The following is a 23,562-nucleotide window of genomic DNA, read 5'->3' on the forward strand; positions in this document are numbered from 1 at the left end:
TTGGTTCTGTTTTTAATGATTTGTCTATTTCACATTCCTTTTTTGAAATTACTGTGCTTTTTTTACTGTTACCTAAAAGTGCGCTTTCATCAAATACACTGAGCATGGAAGCTTTGTAGAAAAATACCTCAACTTAACATTAATAATTAACTTTTTAATATTCATATGATGCTATGAATCCAAAGGCCTGTTAGGAGTTCATGGGTAGTTGAATTAAAAAGAAGTAGTTGGAGTTCTAATAATTTGTTGCTTGTTTTCCTGTTAATCCCATTCTCCTTTTCCTTAGCTTCAACATCAGGTGATGGAGAGAGCAGTGCTGTGGCTACCACAGCAGGAGCCAGTGTCCTGAAGATGGGGCGGTTTCAGGTAGGAGATGTTCAGCTCACTTGGTTGTTGATCCAGATCTTTGAGCAGTTCCTGTGCCGTGCCAGCTCAGTGTTCCTTGTGCTGGACTTTGCTGTCAGGAGGGAATGCCTTGTGAACGCTGCATTTCATGCAGGTGCTGTTTTCATTTGGGGCAGAGATTGCTCTAATCTGTGCAGGTCTGGAATTGTAAATACAGTGTTTTATCATGTCAGACCTTGGTCTTTAATATTAGCTGTTCTTTCACTAACAGTGCTGGGGTGTTCACTGTATTGTGTCCTGCTGGTGAAGGAAGCCCTATCTGAATCTGCTGTGTGTCTTGGAGTTAATCCTCCAGAATGCTCGGAAATACTATTTTGTGTGGCAATGTGTTGCCTGCAGGGAAGCAGTAGCTTGCTTTGTGGCATACCAAGGAAATGAGTTATTTTCCCCTCTCAGATGTATCTTACTATTAAAGTAAATAAAAGCATGATATTAAGGAAAAACCAAGAAAGTCTGCATGTTTGTATTTCTATTCTAGGTATCTGTGGCAGTGGATGATGCGCTAAAAGAGGGTGACAAACCTGAAAGTAAGCCAGTGCAATTTGAAACCACCTCCAGTGATTCTTGTCTTTCTGGCAGTAGCCCAGAGAGTACACTGGTAAAACAGGCTGGCAGTCGGAAAAGCGGGGCTGTTGCTGGTGCTTCCTTGGATGTGGTGGATGGCATTCCTCAGACAGATCCCGAGCTGCAAGTACCGGTAGATGTTGGGCAGGCTACTAAGGTCGGGCGCTTTCAGGTGACAACAACAACGGATCAAGTTGGCCGCTTCTCAGTGTCAAAGACTCAGGATGAGGTCAGCTGTGCAGAGAAAGAGCCAATGACTCTTCCTCTCTCTGTGGGCTTGGAACAAGTTGCTTCTTCAGCTGCAGCTCCGAAGAAAGGGTTGGAGTCGAGGCAGTCCCCACACATGAATGGTCCGTCCTCTGATCCGGAGGCCGCCTTCTTAAGTGGGATGGCTAAGGATTTGGATGATGGCTCAGGGAGCCCAGACTCTCTCCAGCACCTGGGATCAAAGATCAGCCTCCCTGTTCAGAGCCTTAGCAACTCATTCAACTCTTCCTACATGAGCAGTGACAACGAGTCAGATATTGAAGATGAAGACTTGAAATTGGAACTCCGTCGGTTACGGGAGAAGTAAGGCTTTTTTCTTTGTGTATAAAATAGGAATTTCCCCCATACTTTCCTATTCACAAAGAACAAAAATAGACTTCTTTAAAAGGCTCAACCTTTGCCAAGTGTCAGGAGTCATTGTCAGTGTTTATGTGGCAAGTAGGATTCTGTAGTGGGAAAGCAGTACACAGTTACAACAAAAAAGGGATATACGTATTTGCTGTGCTTAATTTTCTAACCTGTAACCTTGTTGTATGTAGATTGAGAGCTGCCCTGTGGATAAGACTGCAGATGTAAGGAGGATTTGGCGTATCACTGACGTTTAGTAGTTAGTGGGAATAATGGAGTCTTGTTTGAAAATAACACACAAGTCTCTGCATTTCTAGTATGCATTTCTGGCATTTCTAATGGTTTTTCTTTTCCTAAAGAAACCTTGTGGGCTTAGAAAAAAAATTTAAAAGTCAAGCAATGTGACCTACTAATTTATTTATACTGAAAGTTGAACTTTTTTTTTTTAGGGCAGCTGGCAGTTTTAAATCCTATGTATGCAACTGCTCTGAAACAAAATGTAAGGCAATACCAGTGTAGAAATCTCCAAGGCCACATGTCTCAGAAAATGAGTAATCTAGCTATTCCTGTAGCATTTTAATGCTTTTTTTATACTTCGGTTTATCCTGGTTTTATGATTACAATGTTGGGAACTTTGTGTTTGAATTCTGGCCAGGGCTAGAGCACACTGGAAAATGGCAAGTGTTCTGCCATGTGTGTTTAGTGACTATTTGTGGAAAAGATTTATTTCCTCCTTTCTTAAATGTTTACGAGAGCTTGACCAAAGAAGCGCGTCAGGCTTGACTGGAGGGGAGGAATTGTGTGCATTTTTGTAAGTCGCTCTCTTTTGTAACGTGTTAGGCACCTTAAAGAGATCCAGGAGCTACAGAGTCGCCAGAAGCAGGAGATTGAGTCACTGTATATGAAATTGGGAAAGGCCCCACCTGCAGTAATTATTCCCCCAGCTGCACCCCTTTCAGGAAGAAGGAGACGACCTACTAAAGGAAAAACCAGCAAGTCCAGTCGTAGCAGCTCCCAGGGACATAAAAGCCCTCAGCTATCAGGTAAGACTTTCTTCAGTTTTTTTACTACATAAAAGAGAGAAGGTACCATCTCTCATTCTTAGATCTTTTTGTGTCTGTCTTTTCATTTGAGGGGGTCTGTGTGCACTGGTTCCTCCCTGAATTTCTTTATCATTTTTGAAATTACTTGTGCTATTTGGTAGTCTTGCTTGTGACTTTTTCAGTCCACTGAAAGATACTGTTACATGGTTCTGCAAGAGCAGTTTTAAAGTTGTGGTTTGTATTTTTTACAGATTAGTCATCGGGCTCTGACTAAGAAGAAAAGTGTAAATTTACAGTATGAGAGGAAAACTTTGTTTTTTAAAGTTAAACTGTTCTTGTTCTCTCCTGAAACTGATTTTACAGAAGGGGACTGGTCTCTTCAGTCATCTGCAGAGATTTTTTTTCTACTTTAGTATCACTTAAGCATGGTATTACTTGTGTCCTTTCAGTGTAGAAACTTAGTCACAGTTGAGGGATGTTAAAGTAGTGATATTTTTTTTTTAATGGAGTTGCAGCCTCATTGTGATTACAAATTGAGAATTGGCAAGGCTTCCTTTCTGACTAAAACCATTTTTATAATAAAGGAAACTCAGAAAATAGTTCTGTTTACTGATTGAATGACGTTGATGTCAGATGCTTGCTGGGTAATTGGAGATGTTTCTCAAATCCTGTAGGATGAGCAAACAGTATTGGAGGGCCAGCACTGTGAGCAGAAATATTTATTACTGCTTCTTGCATATTCACTTCAGTAATTCCACGTCATACTGCAGTTTCTGTGTCCAGTCACCCTGGCTGCTCACTTCTGTGGTGTCATATGATATGGGAACTCTATGTGAGCACGTGACAGTGAACTAGAACAGAGTTGTCTTTAAAACTGAAGATTTTTTCTGGTCTTACTGCTTTCTTAGAAACTGGAGTAGTTCTCTCCCCCTGCCTCTCCCTGTCTTACCTGAATTGTCATGCTTGACTGGAAGATGATACACGTTTTTTCCATTAGTAACTGTTCCAGTCAAACTTTCCTCTGGTTTTTTTTTTTTTTTCCCCTGTCCCTTGGGAACAATGACAGAACCTTTGAAAATGATGTGGAGAGACCAAAACTTTTTGCCTTCCTTTTTTCAACTCTAGGCAATCTGTCAGCTCAAAGTGCACCATCAGTCTTGCCCCCTCAGCAGACCCTTCATCCTCCCGGCAGCGTGCCAGAGATTGGGCAGAACCATTTGTTGCAGCCCCTCAAACCTTCACCTTCTAGTGAAAATCTCTACTCTGCCTTCACCAGTGATGGTGCCCTGTCGGTTCCGAGCCTTTCGGCACCGGGCCAAGGTAAGACTCTAAATGAAATTAGTCTAATTAGCAATGGAAATGAGTGATCCACTTCACAACACTTGATTTTTAGTACATGGTGTAAAGCAGTTTTGGAGTCCCCAGCCTATGTGTGAAGGCTGGTTTTTGCACCTAGATTTTTAGCTGCTCACACAGGTGAAGTGTGAGGTGGTTGAAGTGATGAATGGCCCCCGTCTGCTGTAACGAGAGCCCCAGGGACAAAAGAGTGCAGTAGGGTGGTGGCAAGTGATGCTCTGCTGACCTGTGGGAAAGGTATAGGCTGAGGGGAAGAGGAGACAGGTTGGAAATGAGACGTTAGACTAAGGAAGGGGCAGAGCAGGTTTGTTGTTAACAGATAACTAAAATAGTAGGAAATTTCTGAAGAAAATTTCTGAAGACTCAGAGTCCTTCTAGACTTCCAAACTGCTTTGCCTGTTTCTGTCAATGGAATTTTTAACAGTAAAAGGTAAAAAAAAGAAAGGCTCATGTTCTTCAATTGTGAGATTAAAAAATTATCCTGGAAGGAAGAGTCAGTGTAGGAGGATGAAATGGTGGGAATAGTAAATTGTTCATTTACTCAGGTTACTCGGATCGTGGATTGCTTGTTATTAGTACGTTATCAAATAATTTCTCAGGCACAGCTCTGACTTATTTGGTAGGAAGGGCTTTTTTTACTTGCCAGTCGTTAAGGGGATGACTGCTTTATTTCTCTGAACTTAGCTGTTCCAGGTTTTTTCCCCCTTGCACATCTTTTTGAAAAGCTTTGCTATAGACTGATTGATTACATCAATTCTAATGTGTGTTTTTGCTGAAACTGGAGAAGTACAGGCAGAAAATGGAAACAGACTTTATGGAAGAATTTTCTGTAAAGGTTTTTTTAAAGAACTGTTTCAAGTATTTTGGAGCTACTTGAATCATCTCCCTGTATCTAGAGTTGTGCAGTACCATTTTGGAATTGGACACTTCTGCCAGGATTTGGCTTTCCTATAGATTGCAACCTTATTGTTGGGTTATGTACTGGAGAACAACACTGCAAGCTTGGCTTAATGTCTGGAGGTGTTGGAAGGAGTCCCTTCACTCCGTATATTGTCTGTGTACTCTTTGGTCCACACTTTGAGACTTATTCTTGTGTGTCATGTTAATGCATTTCACCCTTCCAACTTCAAGTTGCTAACATCTTGTAGTGGTGTTCTGTCTCTTCTCCTCTCCTTTCTCTGTTCTTCCCGTTCTTGTTTTCTCACAGGCTGTGCGAAGTTTAACTGTGCATCTGAGAGAGTGACCTTCAAGCCTGGTGGCAGGAGGACCCGATTTCTGAGTACGCCCTGCTTGGCTCTTTGTGTGTAACACCTTTACTCCTTCCTTGTCTGTTTTTTGTTTTGTCTTTTTGGTTTCTGTTTCTGCTGCTTGGATCTGTTTCATGCAGCCCATTCTCATCCACCACCTTGTATTCCCTCCCATGCCATGGCTCAGCTGAGCTGCTCTTAGCACGCCTTTAGAAGTTTGGGTTCTCATGTCAGGTATTCTCTGTTGTTAAACTCATGATCACAAGCACTCATTTTCTCTAAACCTTTAGTGGAAACTTTCAGGACAGGTCAGTGAAGTGACACAAGCTGGGGAGAGTTAGCAAGGTACAGGTGCATGGGCATTTTATTTTGGCCTGCCTCAGTAATTTTTCTTCGGCATATGTTAGGTGGCAGGAGACTTGTAGGGGAGATAATCTTTGTACTGAAAGAGTGAGGAAGATTTGTTTTTCAAATTATGCCTTTGCTGGGCACTGCAGTAACTGGTGGGGGGAATATGTTGCCCTCCTCCAGCAGTGTGCCCACAGTGCAAGTTGGACAAGCTTCTGCATGTCCCCGGCACCAGTGCTGATGACAGTGCAGAGCATTGATGCCACCTGTAGGCAGTTAGTAGTGACTTCTTATGATAATCAGCAGATGGATAACTAAAGCTGGAAGCACTGAGGGTTTTAAAAATAATTAGAGGATATTTCCAGGCAAACTCAGAAGATCCTTACCTACTAACGGGCCCAGGTTTAGAAATTTTTACTGGGAATTGGACATATATTAAATGTACAACAAATAGCAGTGAAAATGGTAAATAGACATTTATTTAAGTAGATATCTTCAGACATTCTGTCTCATGAGTTACCTTGCGGCTCTTTTCAGAATCCTTTCATTTGTGCTTACGTTAGGCCAGACTTACAAGAGAGCCTCAAACTTCTGATGTGGCTGAAATAACAATACGCTTGAGCTGCTGATGTGATGCTTTTTATTGGGAGTGCTGCAACATTTCCTATGCTGCTTCTGCAGTCTAGACCCTTTAAATGCCCGACATTTGTTTCCCACCCTCTGGAATGACCTGATATGAGAAAGCTTTAAGTGCTGTGAAGAGACCTTCAGTCGCTGCTCTGCATGGCAGTACCACACATCTGCATCATCTGTCTCGCTACGGTCGCCAGTGGCACAGCTGAGCCAGAGCTGTGTGTGGGAACTGGGCCTGGCCTTCTGCAGAGACAGCTGCAATGCAACCAGCTCCATCCTCCTGAGAAAGGGAGGGAGTCAGAGGGAGGGGAAACTTCTTGCTAAGCTGTTGAGTTTTGCGATGATAATTCTATCCCGCTTCACTGGATTTGGGATATAAGCACTAATGGTAGTTAATTTTTCAAATTGAGCATCTTTAAATGTTTTTGCTTGGTGTATTAATGTGCAGATGTGCACTGACATCTGCAATGTCAAAATTTATGCTTCTTTTCTTGGAAGAAGTTAAATTCTTACCAAAACTAACTTTTAAAAGTTATCTGTAGTCCGGCCTGTCCTCTTTTTGGGTAGGGAATATGAGGAACAGCCAGTCTGTTTCTAGAATTGGCAATGAATTAAATATATCAGAGTATAATTTACTTACAAGGCCTTGACTGCAAATTGACTGTCATTTAGCTAGAAGAGTACTTTTGCATGTGTGTCTCCTTCTTTTGGGACTGGTGCTGAGGGAAACAGATTCCTGTTGAAGAGTGTTGTAGCTGTCCTGTAAAAGCAGGTAATACTTGGCATGGCACAGCTTGGCCTGGCACTTGGCTTACTGCAGGTTGCTTGTTTCCTGGAGTCTTGTCCTTGAAATGCTGTTGCAGACTGCTGTGGAGAGTGACAGCTGGAGAAGATGCTGGGTTAGAATCAGCGGTCTTGAGGAAACAGTGCAGTGATTGATGCTTTTAACTGTGCAGCTGGAGAAACAGAGTGGTACAGCTTGGCAGGGAATGTCTGAACTGTTTTCACAGATCTGAGAAAATAGGGTGACAAACTAAGAGCACTTGACCTATCAAATAAATCCTTCTTATGTTGCTGGTCAAACTTTGATAGTTGTAAAATGCTTTGTACATCCTGACAAAAATGGAAGATGTACTTGCTTTTCCTTTTCTGATAAGAACCAGTTGTGACCTTAATGTCTCCTGACATTCTTCACTATAGTTTGGGAATTATGAAGAATAAATATAGGAGGCTGGGCCTCTTTTCTTTCTGAAAGTACAACTGATTAAACCATCAGACCAGTCTTTGGGTTTCTGCTAGAATGTCCTAGTAGTGACTGCAAGAGCCCTGCTGTGCTGTGTTCTCTGTTTCTCACCAAGCTTTTTGTAATGCTTCCTGATACTAAACGTTTCTCACTGTTTCTCTTATCTTTAACAAATTACTCTCTCTTTGTGCTTCAGGGAAGATGGTGAAAAAAGTCTGTCCTTGCAACCAGCTCTGTAGTAATTATCTTATTTCTGTTATCTCCGATTGCTGACTGTAAAGCTATTCATCAGCTTTTCCTGGTCACTGAAGCCTTATGTCCCTGACTCTGTCTCCAGCACAGCATCTGTCTGTCTGTGTTATGCCCTCTAATGTGTACTCTGTCATTAGTATATTGAGTAGTCAGGCTGCTGCTCTTGCAGCCCAGTGGAGGCAGGCAGAACCTCACCTTCACTGTGGAGCTCTGCCCATCGCTAACAAGAGCAGCTTTAGTGTCAGGGTCAGTTGCTCACTCTAATGTGCTAGAGTTGTACCACAGAGCAGCTGCTTTGTTTGGGATTTAATAGGGCTTGTCACCTCAGTGATGGATCCAATTGCAGACACTTCTTCAACATTTCAAAAGCATAAGAGAGTAGAGATCTCTAGTGTGTCTCCCAAAGCAAGAGATGTTTAGAAAAGCCTGTGTGTGCTCATGTCATTTAAGACTGTTTTAAAGGTGTCTTTTGACTGGTTTTTTATGGTGGGGGGGGAATAAAAGGGCTGAATGAAGGCATGTAGGTAGTGGGCTGAGGAGAGAGGAGCCTGTTTGACTTGAGTTCCTTCATGTCAGAGCAGAACTGGGGACGGCTGCTGTGACCGAGCAGGAATGTGGGGGGTTGTTTCCATTGAATGCTACAAGTTGAAGCACTTCCTTTTCAGACTCTTCTGGATGGCAGTTTCTGCAGGCATTGACTGTGGAAGAGCTAAAATGGGAAATTCCTGCGAAGTACTTTTTTGAATTGACATTACATGAGAGCTTTAGTTGTGTTGCTCAGCTGTGATGCTCTGACCTGTTACGTCTGTGACCTGAGATGGGAGCTCCTTAACAAAATCAGTTTTGCAGACAAAGGTCTCTCAGCCTCCCACCTTTCTCACACTGAACCAATCCATTTCTTTTGAAAACACTTAAACTTTATGAACTGATCTTTCATATCTTCAGCTGAACACACTGTAGCATGTGCTTTGATTAGTTCTCTCCCTTCCGTGGCCTGAGGAACCTCTCCAGTGTAGGTCCAGGATCCAGTGTACTTAGTGATTGAAGTGGAAATGTGAAATATCAAAAGCAGATGCTGGCCATCGGGAAGACGATGAGAGCAAGTGTGTCAATCCCTGCATGAACTCTCATGGTGGAATGTGATGATTACTGGTTTTGGCAGCGTTCCCCCTCCCCCAAGTACTTTCTCGCTTTTGCCTCATTTGTCTTTAATTTCACCTTTCACATCGTTGCTCTTATTAAATAATTGCATTCAGAGCCCTTTCCACATGATGCATGCTTCAGGTTCTTGTTACTTCACTGCAGACTTTCCTTGCACCGTACAGTGTGTTCCTGCTGCTCTTCATCCGTGCTGCAGCCACACTCCCTGCTCAGGGAACCTTATTCTTCCCTTTTTGTGTGTACTGTTGCATGCCTGCCCCTAACAACTGCTGCCCCACCTGTGGGCACCCAGACTGGGAGCCACTTCCATGCTTGAGCTGGGACTGGTGGGACGGATACTTATCCTTCCCTCCTCAGCACTACTAGAGGCAGTAACACTTTGTTTATTTGTCCTGCATAGTAAGTACCTCACCTTCCTAATTCACTCCTCGATACGAAACATTCCTGCAGAGGTTTGGAACCAGTTCTTTCTTTGATACAGTGGTTACAAGGAATGTGGTTGATAGCCAGGGACAGTGGAACAGACGAAGGGAGCTGTCAGGCAAGAGACAGCGATGCCACCATTTGGCCTTTCCAGTAGAGACGTGATGTTCATTGCTGGCATTTCTGGTGCTCCACTTTTAAATCAGTTTTCCTCTCAGAAATACTTGCCATAAATGCAGGTTTTCATGGATTTCCCAGCTGCAGTCTCCAGAGGGAGCAAGTAGAAATGTTTGAGGATCTTTAGGCACCAAGTAGGTGAGGATGTGTGCTTGCAAGCAGTGCTGGCTTTAGCACTGCTGATGCTGATTTTGTTGTTGGGTGTGCCCTAGAGGTTAACTAGCACTTCCACATCTGTAAATGAGGATGCTTTGCAATATTGCTGGGAATTTAGGATTCTGCACAAAATGCAATTTCTTTGATTCCTGTTATGAGGTCTGCCTTTGAAAAACCGAAATTTGAGTGCAGTTTGTTGTTTATAAGTATGAGGAGCATAGTGAGGCTATCCAAAACAAAGCTTCTAGATTGCTTTTTCCCCCCACAGGATAATGTTCAACAAGCTTTCCAGCAGAACCGAAACCTGGTATTTATTTGAAGGGGTTTTGTGTTCTTGCAGTGAATAGAAAAACTTGTCAAAGCTTATCTGAGGAACTAGTCTCACTCCTGCCTTCTTTAAGCTGTGTTAGTTGTTTGCATCTGAAATGCTTATTCTTCTGACATAGGAAATCTGAACCTAATGGCAAAAAAATGCTTTCAGAGGCAAAAAGCAAAATTTAATGTGGTGCAGACTTCCCCTGCTGATCCTGGCTGTTTGGTGGATTAAGACAGCCCCATCTGGTTATCCTCAAGAACATAAGTATGGCAGCTATTGGAAACAACAGTTGCTGTTTCTTACTCTGTCTCTTTTTTGCGTGTATGTAAACTGGGTGAATTTTTCTCTTCATTTTACAAAGTGGAGATAATTTGCTACAGAGCAGCTGGCAATGCTGATTTTACTGCTCCTTATTCAGCATCCAGCATTGTCCCCCGAGGTGGAATTGACCTGTGCCAATAGTGGTTGCTACTAATTAAAGGTTTAGGATGAGAGAGCGATGTGCCTCGTGTACTGTGATTCAGTGCTGAAATCTGATGTCCTTTTTCCTCTACGAAGACCTGTAGGCTGCTACCATTCCCCTCTTATAAGATGACCACTTGCAGCACTTCTAGCAAAATAAACATATCTATGAAATACTATCAGTCCGAGAAAATGCCTGTAGGAGTCCTTGTAGTTCCCACTTCAGTGTGTCCTGGAATCAAAACTTAGAATTAATCTGCATGGCATTTTAACTGGCTCTCTATTGGTGTACCATTACCACAGTTATTTCATGCACGAGAGGAAGATGATCTTTAACCTTAGTTTTGATTCCTGGTTTTTGTGTTTGTAGGGACCAGCAGCACTAACACAGTTGGGGCTGCAGTGAACAGCCAGGCCCCCCAGACCCAGCCCACTGCTATCGCCTCGAGCCGGAAAGGGACTTTCACAGATGACCTGCACAAGCTGGTCGATAACTGGGCCCGGGATGCCATGAACCTGTCTGGCAAGAAAGTTGGCAAAGGGCATAGTAGTTATGAGGTAAGATGTGATCTGTGAGCGTTTATGGTGGGAAGCTGTGGGGTTGTTGCTGTGGCGTCAAACACAGCTGGAGCACAGCTGCTGTGCAGCTGGGACAAGTGCTCTGGGAAACTCTGAGCTGACTCCTTCAGTGCAGGATGTATCTCCTGCTCTGGAAGGGAAGGGGGTAAGTGAAGAGGAGGGGACCGTGGCTTGTCCTTGTAAACACTCACTGGGAAAGGCCTGTGGACCGAGGGGTGGACTGGTGGTTTTTAAGCACGGTTACGTAACTTTTCTTGGTGGTTGGGTTTTCTTTCAGGCCCCTGGAATGGCAAGAAAATTCTCGGCACCAGGTCAGCTCTGTATCTCTATGACATCTTCCCTGGGTGCTACGCCCATCCCTGCAGCATCAGCTACCTCTTTAGGTCCCTTCACAAAGCCTATATGCCCCCCGCAGCCGTACGGTTATCCAGCAGCGTCTTTCCCCGCTCCATGGAGCGGGGCGGGCGGTCCAGCACAACCACCGCTTGGCCAGTTCCAGCCCGTAGGTGCCGCCTCTTTGCAAAGCTTCAACATCAGCAGTTTGCAGAAGTCGGTCAGCAACCCTCCCGGCTCCAACCTGCGGACCACTTAGCCCTGCTCGGAGACCACGCTGGCGAGACCTCGGGACAGGACGTGGGGAGGGAAATGGGGCCCTGTATCAACTACTAGTGCTGCAATGAACTGGTAGCTTGCCAGACTGGGAATGAATTTATCTTTTCCAACCATTGCTGTCAACTCTCTGTAAAGGGGGTTTCCCCACACACTTGGAAGGGGGAGGAGGATGATCAGCATCCTTGTGATGGGACAGTGCTTTTCACCGAGGGGGTCCCGCTCTTGTGTGGAACAAGAGCTGTGAAGAGGAGTCATGGGGTCAGTTAATACAGTCTTGCTGTAAATTTTTTCTCTGGTTTGAAGCTGAATCCACATGTGTTGAGGTGGGAGAGCTGAACCCTAGCATGAGGCTTTAGCATGCTTCTCGCCTCTCCCTGAAGAACCAAGATCAGGAAAAAAGCTGTCCAAATTCCCCTCCTCTCCCTCTCCCCGGTCAATCATATCTGGCTCTGAAAAGATGGGGCACACAAATGGACTTGCAGTGCAGCCCGTGCTTGATAGGTCATTACTGCTTTAAGTAAGATATTAACAGCTTTGACTGCAGCATTAGAGCAATTTAAATTGTTAAAAAAAAAAATTTAAAAGTTCCCTGCGGACATGTACTTACCATCAGTTTTGATGTGGAAACACTGTGATATATAAATGTTGTTGGACAACAGTAGTTTAAAAATGAGTGGAATATAGAGGGTTAAAAAGTTAAAAAGAAAAAATGGGAAAAAAAGCTAGCTATATCCTTATACTTATTGGAGACACTTTAACTTTTTCCTTTGTATTTTCATTGTATTAGATAAATAAATGTGAATGTAAAATTGTATAAATTAATGTACTTGAATACTTGTCTGTTCTCCCAGTATGCTTGCTGGATATTTTAGTGCCTTGGACTTCTATTGCTTCTGCAGTTTAGCGTCGTCTTCCCAGCAGACCCCAGGTGGGCAGAGGGCATGTTCAGTGAGGGGTGGCTTTGTTTGTACCCAGCGCCCGGGACGCTCCAGGCCCCGGTGCCGCTCGGAGTAGGTGTGTGGAGGGGGAAGTCATTGAGGCCGCGGGTTGGAACAACGTTCTGTGTGTCGGGGAAGCTTGTCCAGGCGGGCAGATCTGAAGTTGCTGGTGTGACAGGGGCCAGGTGGGGGAGAGACGGAGGGTTGCGGGTGAAGCTAAAACGAGACTAACCAATATTGTCTGTGGAGGCAGGAGGTCTGGATCAGAAGCGGAGAGAGGATGGGGAGAACGTGTATCTTTGGGAAAGGCCCAACTTAAGATGCAGTTTGACTCCACCTGCGAAGTGGTAAAGATGTTTGGTCAGGATGTGGATTGAGGGAGAGGTGCCGTTGCTCGTTGGGCTTGTCTGCTGGGATTGCTTTCTTACCTTTTTTTTTCTTTCTTTTTTTTTTTTTTTTTTTTTTTTTTTTTTTTTTTTTTTTTTTTTTGTAAAATTCATTTAAGCCAGGAACAGACTGTCCTGGTGCAACGTCCATTGCCGGCAATGGATGTACTTGAAACAGCCGGCATCAAGAAGTTTCCTCTGTCTGTCTTGGAGGATTTACAATTTTGTTCACTCTTAACAAATTTCAAGCTGGTACCAGGACTGTCACTATCTGTCACCTCTTAGTACCTATACTGTATCTTCTGCTTTGGTCATTCTCCCTTTATATATTTAAGAAATACTGGTTTCCTCTTCAAAGTCAAAATAATACCAGCCAGTATTTATGTAGTGCTGCAAAAAGCTGTGAAGGATGAGAGTTCTGCTTCCCAGTGCTTGGGAGCAGCTCACCAGTATCCTGGAAGCTGGTGCACCACCAGGGATGTTACTTGCCCACATTGTTTTCTAGGAGCACTGTTCCTCCTCCCCCGGAGCCTTATTAGGGAGTTTTTGTGTCTGTGGATGTTCTCACTTTTACAAAGAAGTGTGCGAGGTCCGTTCCATTCCTGTCACTTGTTTTACAGCAGTTTTGGCAGCAGGGCCAGGCTGGAGAGGAGCCGCTCTGGGCCCTGAGGCCGGTTGGTTCTGTGCAGCAGGTGCAGGCTGGAGCTGCAGGGAGAGAGAGAGAGGAGGCTCAAGGGGTGTGTTGGAAGGGGGGAGGGCAGGGTCCCTGTGGCTGAGGCAGAACAGGAACGCCTGCTCCTCCATCTGCAGGGATAGATGCAGAGGAGTCTCTTGGGCATGGCCAGTGGAAACGGGAGCGGTGACAAACCTGAGGCAGTAATGAGACAAGGGGAATATTCATGGCATTGGAACTGGTCAGCTGGATGCAGCACGTGGTTATTTAAATTTGATCTAATAAGTTTTGAGGTCGTTTTCTCACTTAACGTTATGCAAGAACTGGTTTTATTTACCATTGATTTTCTTTTTTTTTTTTCCCCTCCCTCCCTCTCCTCCTGTGGATGAATAACTGAAGTCTAGAGGAATAAACTAATGCTACTGAACTGTTAAATTATTTTGTTTAATATTACACTTTGAGTATCTTTTTCCACATAAAATCTGTTTCTGAATTACAAGCGTTTTCTTTACATTATTTAACAATGTACACTGTAAAAAATAAAAATAAAAAAAAATAAAATGAATTGAAACTTGGGGCTTCCCTGGCCGTAGTTAGTCGTATGTTTTGCACTGAACCCAGGCACTGCGCTTCTCGTACGACTGCGCCCTGTGCTCTGGTCTGTCACCTTTGCAGACTGTTGAATGAAGCCACTCAAATAAACCAAACCTGCTTTTGTTGAGCTGCGGGATTTCTTGTTGAAAAGCAGGTTCCAGCCCTTCCATCCTCTTCCTGCAGCGATGGAACTGTTACCCAATTTGTCAGTTTATCACAGGAAAGTACAAGAAACCCAATTTAGTGAGACCCTTTACTTCTCAAAAGCAGTGACCAGTCATGAGCCTTTGGCCTTTAATAGGACACTCCAAAGCAAGGTACTACAAGGAATAATTTGTAGAATGGATCTTTAGGAGAGGAGCAGCCTGAGGGAGTGGGAGGGAGAAGCTGTGCAGGATAATGGATCAGCTGTGGGACTGCCTTTATGGCTGAGAATGTCACAGACTTGCCAAACACACTCAGCTCTGACAGACAAGAACTTGGTGGCTCCCCTGTCAGAAGCACAGGTGGAGGGAGCGTCGCTGGTGAGGTCCTGTGCTTGGTTTTTGCAGTGAAGCAAGAGTGGGGAGCGCTGCAAGGGAGGGGGGAGCGCCCTTCCTGGGGACTCTCCCTCTGTTGGCTCCCCTGCCCTCTGCTCTGGGGTGGACAGGAGCAGGGATGTGCACCTGTGGGGCTGGGGAGAAGGAACTCGTTGAGGTCTGTAACAGGAATTCAATCCTTAGATTTGTGGAAATGCTTCACAGGGTCATTCTCAACTATAGACTTGCAGGAATTTGGTATTTCTAAACACTAATTGCTGCTGCATTTCTTTCCATTTTAAGAGCAGCTTCTGTTATGACTCATGCTGTGCAAGGCCTCAAAGGGAAAAAAAGCTCCAAGTATAAGTTTTCCTGCCCTTTTCAAAAGGACCAATCCTGAGAGGCTCCTTGTGATGATCTCTCCTAGAGGAGGCACAGCTACACTGGCACTGTTTCCAGAGTCAAGAAAGCTGAGGCAGTTACGTTTATATGAGACTTTTGAATGTTTTTCGTTGTAAAAGTGTGGAGCAGCTTTGAATTCAGTAATTCTGAATGTCTGCACGTTGCCTTCCTTCCTAGCAGGTATATGGTTTCAACAGCGAGTGCATGACTCAAACATGTGGAATGTGTTTCTTCCCTGAGCTGTTCCGAAGGCAGCACTGAATTGGCAAGAAATGAGCATGGTGAAATGTGCAACTTGTTTTTAGATATAATCTATTACCATTAATTACAGCTTGTCCTGTCTTTCTGTGCTGTTCCTTGTCCTGTTGAGGAGGTAAGTGGACAGTAGAGGATATTTAAGGGGAAAGGACTGATTAAGTGGTAAAGGCACTGTGGGAGGAATAGGAATAAATGCTGGATGTTTCAAATATGTTTACATTTAGACAGAGCAGTGATGGCAAAGCACAGGAATAGGGTCCTGTTTCAAGCCTGACGTTGATGTCAGGGTTGGACTAATCCCAGGGTTTATGTAAATTTTCCTGGTCCAGCTGTGAATTCCAGTCACACAGTATCATCCTCTTTACTTCCAGCACTGCAGGTGGGAATTGCAGTACCAGGCTTCCCTCCTGGGGAAGGTGGAACCACCCTGCCAGGAGCAGTGCTGCCAGCACAGGTGCCTGAACCCTGATTTGGTGGTGGAGCTACAGCTGAACCACTTCACTATAGAGGAAGAGAACAGATAGTTCAGCCCAGCAGAACTCCTCCCTTTACAGCATGGAGCTGCTCCAAATGGATACAGGAGTATTATTCCAATAGTACTTAAAAATTCTTCCTTTGACCTTCTTACTAGAAGGAACAGCTGTTGGCTTTGCTCTAACCTTTAAACCCTGTGAGGTTTTCTGTTTGCCCATCCTAAAGCAAACGTGAGGCTGTGCAGACGCGGTGGTTCCTCTTTAGCTTCCATTTGGAACGTGTTAACTCCTTTGAGGCTGTCAAACAGGGAGTGAGTTGTAAAGGCTGGAAGGGCACAGAGACACAAACAGCTCCCAGCATGGTTTGCTTTGCAAATTTCATGTTTATTTCTGTATTGAGAAGGGTCGAAAGCTTATTTAAAAACAGAAGTGCAGCTCCCATTCGTTTCACAAAGGATCCGAGCAAACACTGTCTGTGATGCCACACAGTGCTGGCAGCAGTCCTGGTGTGCTCCTGCCCTGTGCCACAGGCAGGGCTGGAAGTGGAGGTGCTGCTGCTGCTGCCTGGGATGGCTGAGGAATAGGCTGAGGAAGAATGATGGGCTCTGACCCTGTTTCTGCAGCCACAGGGAAAAGGCTGGGCTGCACCTCAGATGCTGCCACAGCATCACACCCTCAGCCTCGCCAGATGGGCAGCCACAGCTCAGATGTTCTGTCCTCTGACCATAACCCACCTGCTCCCCATTTCACTAAAAATCTCTTTCCTCCGTGCTGAACTATAGCACTGAGGGAGAGAGAGAGAGAAGCTATTAATTGCATCTCATTTTTAACAATTCATTCTGTTCCTGTTTCAGGCAAATTACACGTACCGTCCACCAGTGCTGCAGAAGCACAAATGATTGCTTGTTTATAGAAAAGGCATCTGAAATATGCAATAACCTAAAAGTACATGAAGTTCTTGCTGGCTGTACGAAACTCTTCTCTGTTGCTTCACCATAATATGCAGCAAAGTCCATTTGACATAATTTGAAAAGCCAACTGCGGTCCTGTGATGGAGGTACGGATACCACTGGGTGCCTTATGTAGGTTCCAGTCTCCTTTTCTTCAAGCTCTGACTTCTCCTGAGGGGGCTGCACCCTGCCAAACAGGGAGAGAGTGAGAGATGGAAGCTTCTTAATGCTTTTTTTTTCGCTCCTAAAAGCACTCCTCAACTCTTTGTCTAATTTTTCCTTGATAGGACAGTGGGATGGAAAAAACCAGACAGTTCTCCGAGCCCACTGTCACAGCCCCTGCAGCCAGGTCCAAGAAAAGAGGAATGTTTCTCCCACTCCACTAATCTAACAGCACTGCTTTCAAAGCCAAGAGCCATTGTTAGGACAGAACTCAAGTCATTTTTGGCAGCACCTACCTGGGCTGGCACTGCTGTTGCTCCTGAGTGTAGCAGGTGGCTGCAGTTGTGCGAGTCTGGCAGAGGCTTTGTGGTGGTTCGTTCTGTGAGGTGTCCGGTTACGGGTCCTCGTCGGGTGAGGTCCGTGGGCTGTTTTAGGTGTCTGGTGTCCAGCTGATGATGGGTCTGCCACCTGGGGACCTGTTACCTTAAGATCAGTGCTCTCCAAGGAAATGTCCCAGAGTTCAGGATCATCTGGAATGAATGAGAAGGTGATCCACGACGGTAGTGTTGTACTACAGGAATGACAGTAACTCCATGATCAGCACACTCTTTTCCTACAAGCGGTGGCTGCTATAAAATTTAACCTATAAAGCATTTTTAATGGCAGTGCACAGCAGGGAATGGTCCTGCCCCTTGAGCTGTGGACTTAAGCAATGTCCAGGCACCATGGTGTAAGTGTGACACAAACAGCCAAAGTTATACTAGGAAACGACACCCACCCCACCTGCAAAGATCTGTTTCTGTGCAATGTCACCTCAAGAAAAGTGTTTACCAAATAAATATAACAACTCTACTCAGGAGCCTAAGTGGAAAACCCCTCATAGTGATGGACATCATCTCCCTGCCACTTAAGCCAAGTTTGTATTGTTAAGATTAGACTCACACTTACACTTCTGTTATTCCAATTCTTCAGAACTTTTACCTTTACATTGTATTTTGAAGAGCTGATTTAAATACTAATGATTTAACACTTATCAATTTTTGGCTGACCTGCAAAGAACTCCTCTTCTATTGCTAGTTCCTGTTGTACTGCTGGAGTGCTGTGCTTTATGGGAGGATCAGATGTTGCTGGAAGGAGGTAACACAAGAAGAGATTAATATCAGAAATACAGAAGAACCCTTTGCTCCTTCTTAACAGAGCACGAGTCCGAAATGATAACCAGCAGCTGCACCAGGTATCCTCTTTTTTCCTAGAGCTAGTTATGACTTAGTAGCAGGATGTAAAACAGTAAGATTCTGTACCTGATGCTGTCTGACAAGAGCAAGTGTGCTACTTTAACATGGTTCTTTTAGCCTGCTCCCCCCACCTCCAGGTTCCAGAATTCCCCATGAGTAAAAGGCAACATATCAATGGTTAATATTTGCCTGCAGCCTCAGCTCGGGTGCAGCAGGTTAATGGTGCTGACAATAGCTTTAGGCTGGCTGGAAAATTGCAGTTTTAATGATGCTTGGCTTAGAGCTGATATTCCTGCCACTTTAAGAACATAGAGGGGGGGAAAGGAGGATAATTCTCCTTCCTTTGGCCTCAAAGGTGTGTTGATGTCTCAGCACAAAAGCACCTGAAGCTGGTCAGGCTCCTGTACTGAGGGTAAGGTGTGCCTGCCAGCAGCTATCGTGGGAACTGCCAGTTTTTAATGCCATGTCTTATTACCCTGTTTGCTGTTGGGAGTAACTGCTGGAACCTGATGCTTTTTCTCCATCTGTTCCCGGAACTGTTGCTGTAGCTGCTTCTGCCGCAATTTCCGCTGGTAAGTGGCATCACACTCCATAGCCAAGGAGTCTGTGTTCCTGTCCCTTCCCCCCCAGCAAGCACAAGGACAAACAGGATTTCAGCAATTACATTTTATGAAGAAAAAATTCATTAAGAAATAACAGTAAAGAAAATCCACTGAACTAGTGTTTTAAGGCATCTTTGGTATTGGGCTGTCCATGTGTTTTAAAAGGTACGGTAACTTCTAATATACTTTATAAAATACATGTATAACAGCAGTCTCACCTGGGACCATTTGGCTGTTTCTGATCTACTGTCACTACAGCAGCCTCAGTCTGACCAGGCTCACAGTGAGGTGCCACCTCAGAGTGCTGTCTCCCTGCTGTGTTCTGCCTTTCCAAATAGCTGGTGTACCTCGCTTTCTCTATTTCAGGCTCATAGTCCTGTATTTTAGCTGTGACCAAATTTAACTCAGGGGGTACCTAAAAAAGGAGGAAAAAAGAGAAAATGTTCAGAAATTTCCATTATCCAATTAATGAAATAAGCACAGGCTGTTTCCATACAGGCTGTTAAAAATCTATTTTGTTTGCTCCAAGTCGACCAGTGAGTTAAAAAGCTGAAATGCTTTTTCAGTACACAGTAATTCAGTTAGTTAATCACCGAATTCATGTGCCTTTTTGTTAGTCTAATCCCTCGGTGCTTCAGGGCAGATAGCCCCTGTCTCCCCACACTGTGCTCTGCAAACAAGAACAGGTGCAGGTGATCGATGCAGCATTTTACAGCTTCTCAGAGAGACCCACGAGGCTGTTGCCGAGCCTGTCAGTTCTACCAGTTCTGTTTGCACACTTGTGTGAAAGGGCACAGCAAACCTTGACTCAGTTCTGCAACCACGAGGCCTCTGAGGAAGCTACACCCTTCTTGTTTATTAAAGATGGGATGTTCTGGCTCTGTGATTTTACAAATTTGTGGCAGTGCCTCTAACAGACAGTGACCCTGGCAACGGCAAAGCAGAGATTTGGGCCGCCTTTACTTGGTGAGGTGTCACTTTGGATCTGCTCCTACAGCCTTTAGCTAGAGAGAATCACCTTATATCTCTGGGCATCTGGTGGGGTTTGGCAAATCTTAGTGTGACTGAAGGAAACTTTAGTATGAAACTCCATGGATCAGCAGCTGTAAAAGGCTTTGTTTTTCCTCAGTCCACAAGGTAGGTCACCCCCTAGAAGCCTCCTGCCCCCAGATAGAGCTGGCAAGATCCATGTTGGTCACTGAGCTGCCACCTCAGGAACAGCCAGGACAACTCGGATACTTTGAAGGCTGTTATGTCACATCAGAGCAGACAATAAAGGGGTTACAGAATGGTTGTCACTGGTGAAGATGGACATCACAATTTATTGTATGTCCCTCTGGACCAAAGATCTCCAAAGAGGCATTTCTCCATGGTGCTGGTTACCTCAGGTTCACTGACATAGTGTTTCACAGAGGGTAAAGTAACTGCAGCTTTTTCCTTGCAAACTGAAACATAAGGAGTCCAAAAAGCAAAGCAAGATGTAATGTGGTTTCTTATTGTTTGTGAAGGATAAGAACCATAGTTCAAGTGTTCGAGTATACATCAGTTGTACATGCTAATTCTTTCATACATGGAAGAGCCAGTTTGCCAGTAGTATCATATCAAGTATTTAACACAAATAAATAAGAGTGTAGTTCTTCCTAATATTATTCCTCATCCTCCAATAGCCAAGGCCAGTACATCCTGCTCTCATAATTCAGTTGCAAAACTCAGCTATCAGCACAATTTGAAGCGAGGCAGAGGACATTTGCAGGGCCATTTGTATACTCCTCACAAACCAAAATAAAACAGTGTTACCTGTTTTGCTGTTCTGTGGTAAAACCTTGAAATGACTGGCAACAGCTGAAAGTTGTTGTGGGTCCAGTCTAAACAGTTTAGTTCACCCTTTCTATCACAGAGGCATCTAATAGTCTGCAGTGTTCTTTTGGGAAGGAGCCAGTTTGGTTAAGGCATGGATTACTGGCATTGAACAGAGAGATTTAGACAACATGGCCATAAATGTCACATGAGATTTTTGAGCCAGATACTTTCTTTGCCACAGCAAACTTGTCTGCTGCAAAGAGTCAAAATTTGGAGTAGTTGTGGTGAAATGTCAGGGAAAAGCTCTGCCTGCTGGTTTGTGTGAACTGTTTGTTACAAAGTCTATTGGTCTCCAGGCTGGTAACATTCAAGAATGAGATGCACTGATATCACTATTTATGAACTTTACAACATGAAGGACCAGGAACAGTGGATGTTCTGCAGTCCCTGCTCTAACAGCCCGTGTTCTGTACCTGACGTGGCAGCTTATTCACGGCTCGTAGGTAGTCCTTGTCTAGGATGCAGTTCCCAAGAGCATTCCCAAAGCACCTGAGAAACAAGAGAGCTCACTGTGACTGAAAAATAACACTTCATTCTCACATAACTTCTGAAAATGTGCCAGTGCTGATCTTCACTTACTTGAGTGCCCTCTTCAGTCCATCTGTTACTGCCTCCTTTCTTGCCTTTTCCAAGGATAAGGCCTTGGACTTCAGGCCTTCGCTGACTCCATATCCCACATCTTCATGGTATGACCCATCCTGCAGTAAAATTTTAAGTAAGTAGAAGGGAAATTCTACACATACAGCACTTGTTGTTAGGTGTTGTGCTTTCCTAAGCCTGATTACTTGCTCTTAGCTGGTTGTTTTATAGCAATGTCCATGTTTTGGACAGCACTAGATTTCCTGCTGCAGCACAGTACTCCAGGGCCACAGTCTGACCTATGCAAGATCTTTCATTCCCAGCTTCAAATTGCTCAACTACAAACAGAGCAAACAAAAAAATCCACTTACCTTAAGCTGAACTTTGACAAAAGCACAGACACCCACATAGAACCTGCCATTGTTGAGGTCAACAAAGTCTGGGGGAGGGAAAAGCAACATCCTAAATAATACAAAAGGCTTCTGGTCCACATTTAGTTTTTTTGTCCTTTAAGGACATTCATAAACCTGTAGCATACTTGCTGAATGTTCCTAAGATACTGTATCATCTTCTGTAAAATGGAGCATGACTTACAAAATATTAACTGTAGCTTGAGAATGCTGACATATGAAAGAAGAAAGAGTTGCAAATGTTACTAATAATTCATATATGTATCCTAAATGTTCAAAGAATAACAATTTTTTCATCTGAAAGGAGAGATTTTAAGGGTTAATTTATAAAAACAACAATGGAAAAGAAACTGTAGTCTATACATGTAATTCCTTTCCTATTATGTACCAGAAGTTTCTAGTTTGTAAAAGTTTGCATAAATGTTTTATCCAGTACAGAATGCCTGAAGAGCTGAAGAGGTTGCAATACAACTCTCAGTCATAATCTCTAAAGTACCTTACTTCACACCAAAAGCAATGCTAACTAATACACATAGAGCACTCAGTCTTGCAAGTCTAATAGAAACAGGACACATGTCTGAAATGAAATTTGGAGTTCAAGTAACTCCGTTCTGGGGTGCAAGAGCCCTTCTGTACTCATCTGGTCTATTTGTTTCATTGTTTTGTGATCCTGCTGAAGGTGCAAGCCCCCTTTTTCTACCCAGGAATTTAAAACATAACAGAATCCTCTGAATCTCTAAGGAATGACTTCTTATGGCATTATTTGAAAAAGGGAGGAGTTTGAAGGATGTCAGTCCTTTCTTGACTAAAAAGAGGAGAAAAAGTGGTGCAGAATAGATGGAAAGCAATGAAGTAAGTTATTCTATTTCTAGAATCTAGCAGCCTGAGTTAAGAAAAGATTTCTGAAGGTGGGGAGGAGAAAGAAAGTACTTTTAAGGAGCTACTTTGACCTACTTCCACAACGAGTCTTTAGCATAAGCACAGCAGATCTGCAAACAAGAACAACACTTCTCTGGTAGGTACTATTTCAGCTATTGAGATGGAAGAGGCTGAAGCTTTAAGATCACCTGAACACCAAATTATAGTGAAAATTTTTTCTAAAGCTTTCTATTATAAAAATCTCAGTACTAGGTATTAGCTAGAAGAGGAGTCTGCGGAAAAAGATGGGTCCCTAAAGATTAGGGGAATATTAACTGAGAATATGATCTGGTTAGAGTATAAAAATTACAGGTGAGTATGAAAGCTGGCTCAGGGCTGCTGGGTGTTAAATAGTTTAATTGTAATTACTCTTGACTGAGTGTTCCCATAGAGATCAGAGACCTGATTAGAATACCTCAAGAATAATCATAAACACCCTCAGAGTAATGACTGTGACATGTAAAAAGAAAACAGAAGCTCCATTATTAGAGAAATTAGAGAAATTATTCAATTTCTATAATTTTTACTAACTGTTAAAGCACCTGGAAATTGTACATGCCTCTCTCCAGGTTGTTTGGAGTGACCAACTTCTAGGACAGATATCCTGGCCCTTATCTGAGAGACTTTTCCTTCACAGTGAAACAAGGGGGAGGGAAGATTTCTTTGCCCTCAGGAGACACTCACCAACGTTCTGCTGAGTGACTGAATGAGCCCAGCCATTGAAGCCAAACATCTCGTTGGCCAGACTGATGACCTTGTGACCCTCAATGTAACAGACCTGAAAAGAAAAGCATAAACACATAAATATGCATATAAACACAGGGACCTGTGCACACATCTCTACACATCTTTATTTTAAAGAGGGATTACACTCATCACCTCACACTGAGGAAACCTGGCTAAGTTCAAGGTTCAGGTAATGTGAATAAAAGGATGATGGTGCAGCTTTAGGTTCACTCTCTTCCAGCAACTGTGATGCAGGTTAATATAACAACAAATATGACTTAATGGA

At 43.8% G+C, this 23,562-nt stretch overlaps 2 protein-coding genes across 10 annotated transcripts in view; one reads left to right on the forward strand and one right to left on the reverse strand.

Annotated features, from left to right (window-relative positions):
- The window catches only part of WNK1 (WNK lysine deficient protein kinase 1), a 102,360-nt gene extending 88,196 nt beyond the window's left edge, over positions 1-14,164 (forward strand). For 4 of the 9 annotated variants that reach the window (XM_051784874.1, XM_051784879.1, XM_051784880.1 and 1 more), the window contains 8 exons: positions 287-366; positions 884-1,539; positions 2,425-2,627; positions 3,753-3,947; positions 5,191-5,283; positions 7,651-7,692; positions 10,772-10,959; positions 11,258-14,164. In XM_051784874.1, coding sequence (XP_051640834.1) covers positions 287-366; positions 884-1,539; positions 2,425-2,627; positions 3,753-3,947; positions 5,191-5,283; positions 7,651-7,692; positions 10,772-10,959; positions 11,258-11,572 — 1,772 coding nt within the window. In that variant the 3' untranslated portion in view covers positions 11,573-14,164. The remainder of the gene's footprint in view (positions 1-286; positions 367-883; positions 1,540-2,424; positions 2,628-3,752; positions 3,948-5,190; positions 5,284-7,650; positions 7,693-10,771; positions 10,960-11,257) is intronic. The other 5 variants (XM_051784883.1, XM_051784878.1, XM_051784875.1 and 2 more) reach the window with 4 other exon arrangements.
- Positions 1-23,562, reverse strand: part of RAD52 (RAD52 homolog, DNA repair protein) — a 40,373-nt gene that overhangs the window by 8,656 nt on the left and 8,155 nt on the right. Inside the window, exons 4-12 of the mRNA XM_051784980.1 lie at positions 23,235-23,328; positions 21,594-21,661; positions 21,223-21,341; positions 21,057-21,132; positions 19,002-19,198; positions 18,657-18,799; positions 17,996-18,073; positions 17,243-17,476; positions 16,508-16,971 (exon numbers count right to left, since the gene is read on the reverse strand). Of these exons, the coding sequence (XP_051640940.1) occupies positions 16,913-16,971; positions 17,243-17,476; positions 17,996-18,073; positions 18,657-18,799; positions 19,002-19,198; positions 21,057-21,132; positions 21,223-21,341; positions 21,594-21,661; positions 23,235-23,328 (1,068 nt within the window). The 3' untranslated portion in view covers positions 16,508-16,912. The remainder of the gene's footprint in view (positions 1-16,507; positions 16,972-17,242; positions 17,477-17,995; positions 18,074-18,656; positions 18,800-19,001; positions 19,199-21,056; positions 21,133-21,222; positions 21,342-21,593; positions 21,662-23,234; positions 23,329-23,562) is intronic.

Source organism: Manacus candei, unplaced genomic scaffold (assembly GCF_025592945.1).
Source record: "Manacus candei isolate 608988 ecotype Guabito, Panama unplaced genomic scaffold, ASM2559294v1 h1tg000018l, whole genome shotgun sequence".
NCBI classification, from domain to species: domain Eukaryota; kingdom Metazoa; phylum Chordata; class Aves; order Passeriformes; family Pipridae; genus Manacus; species Manacus candei.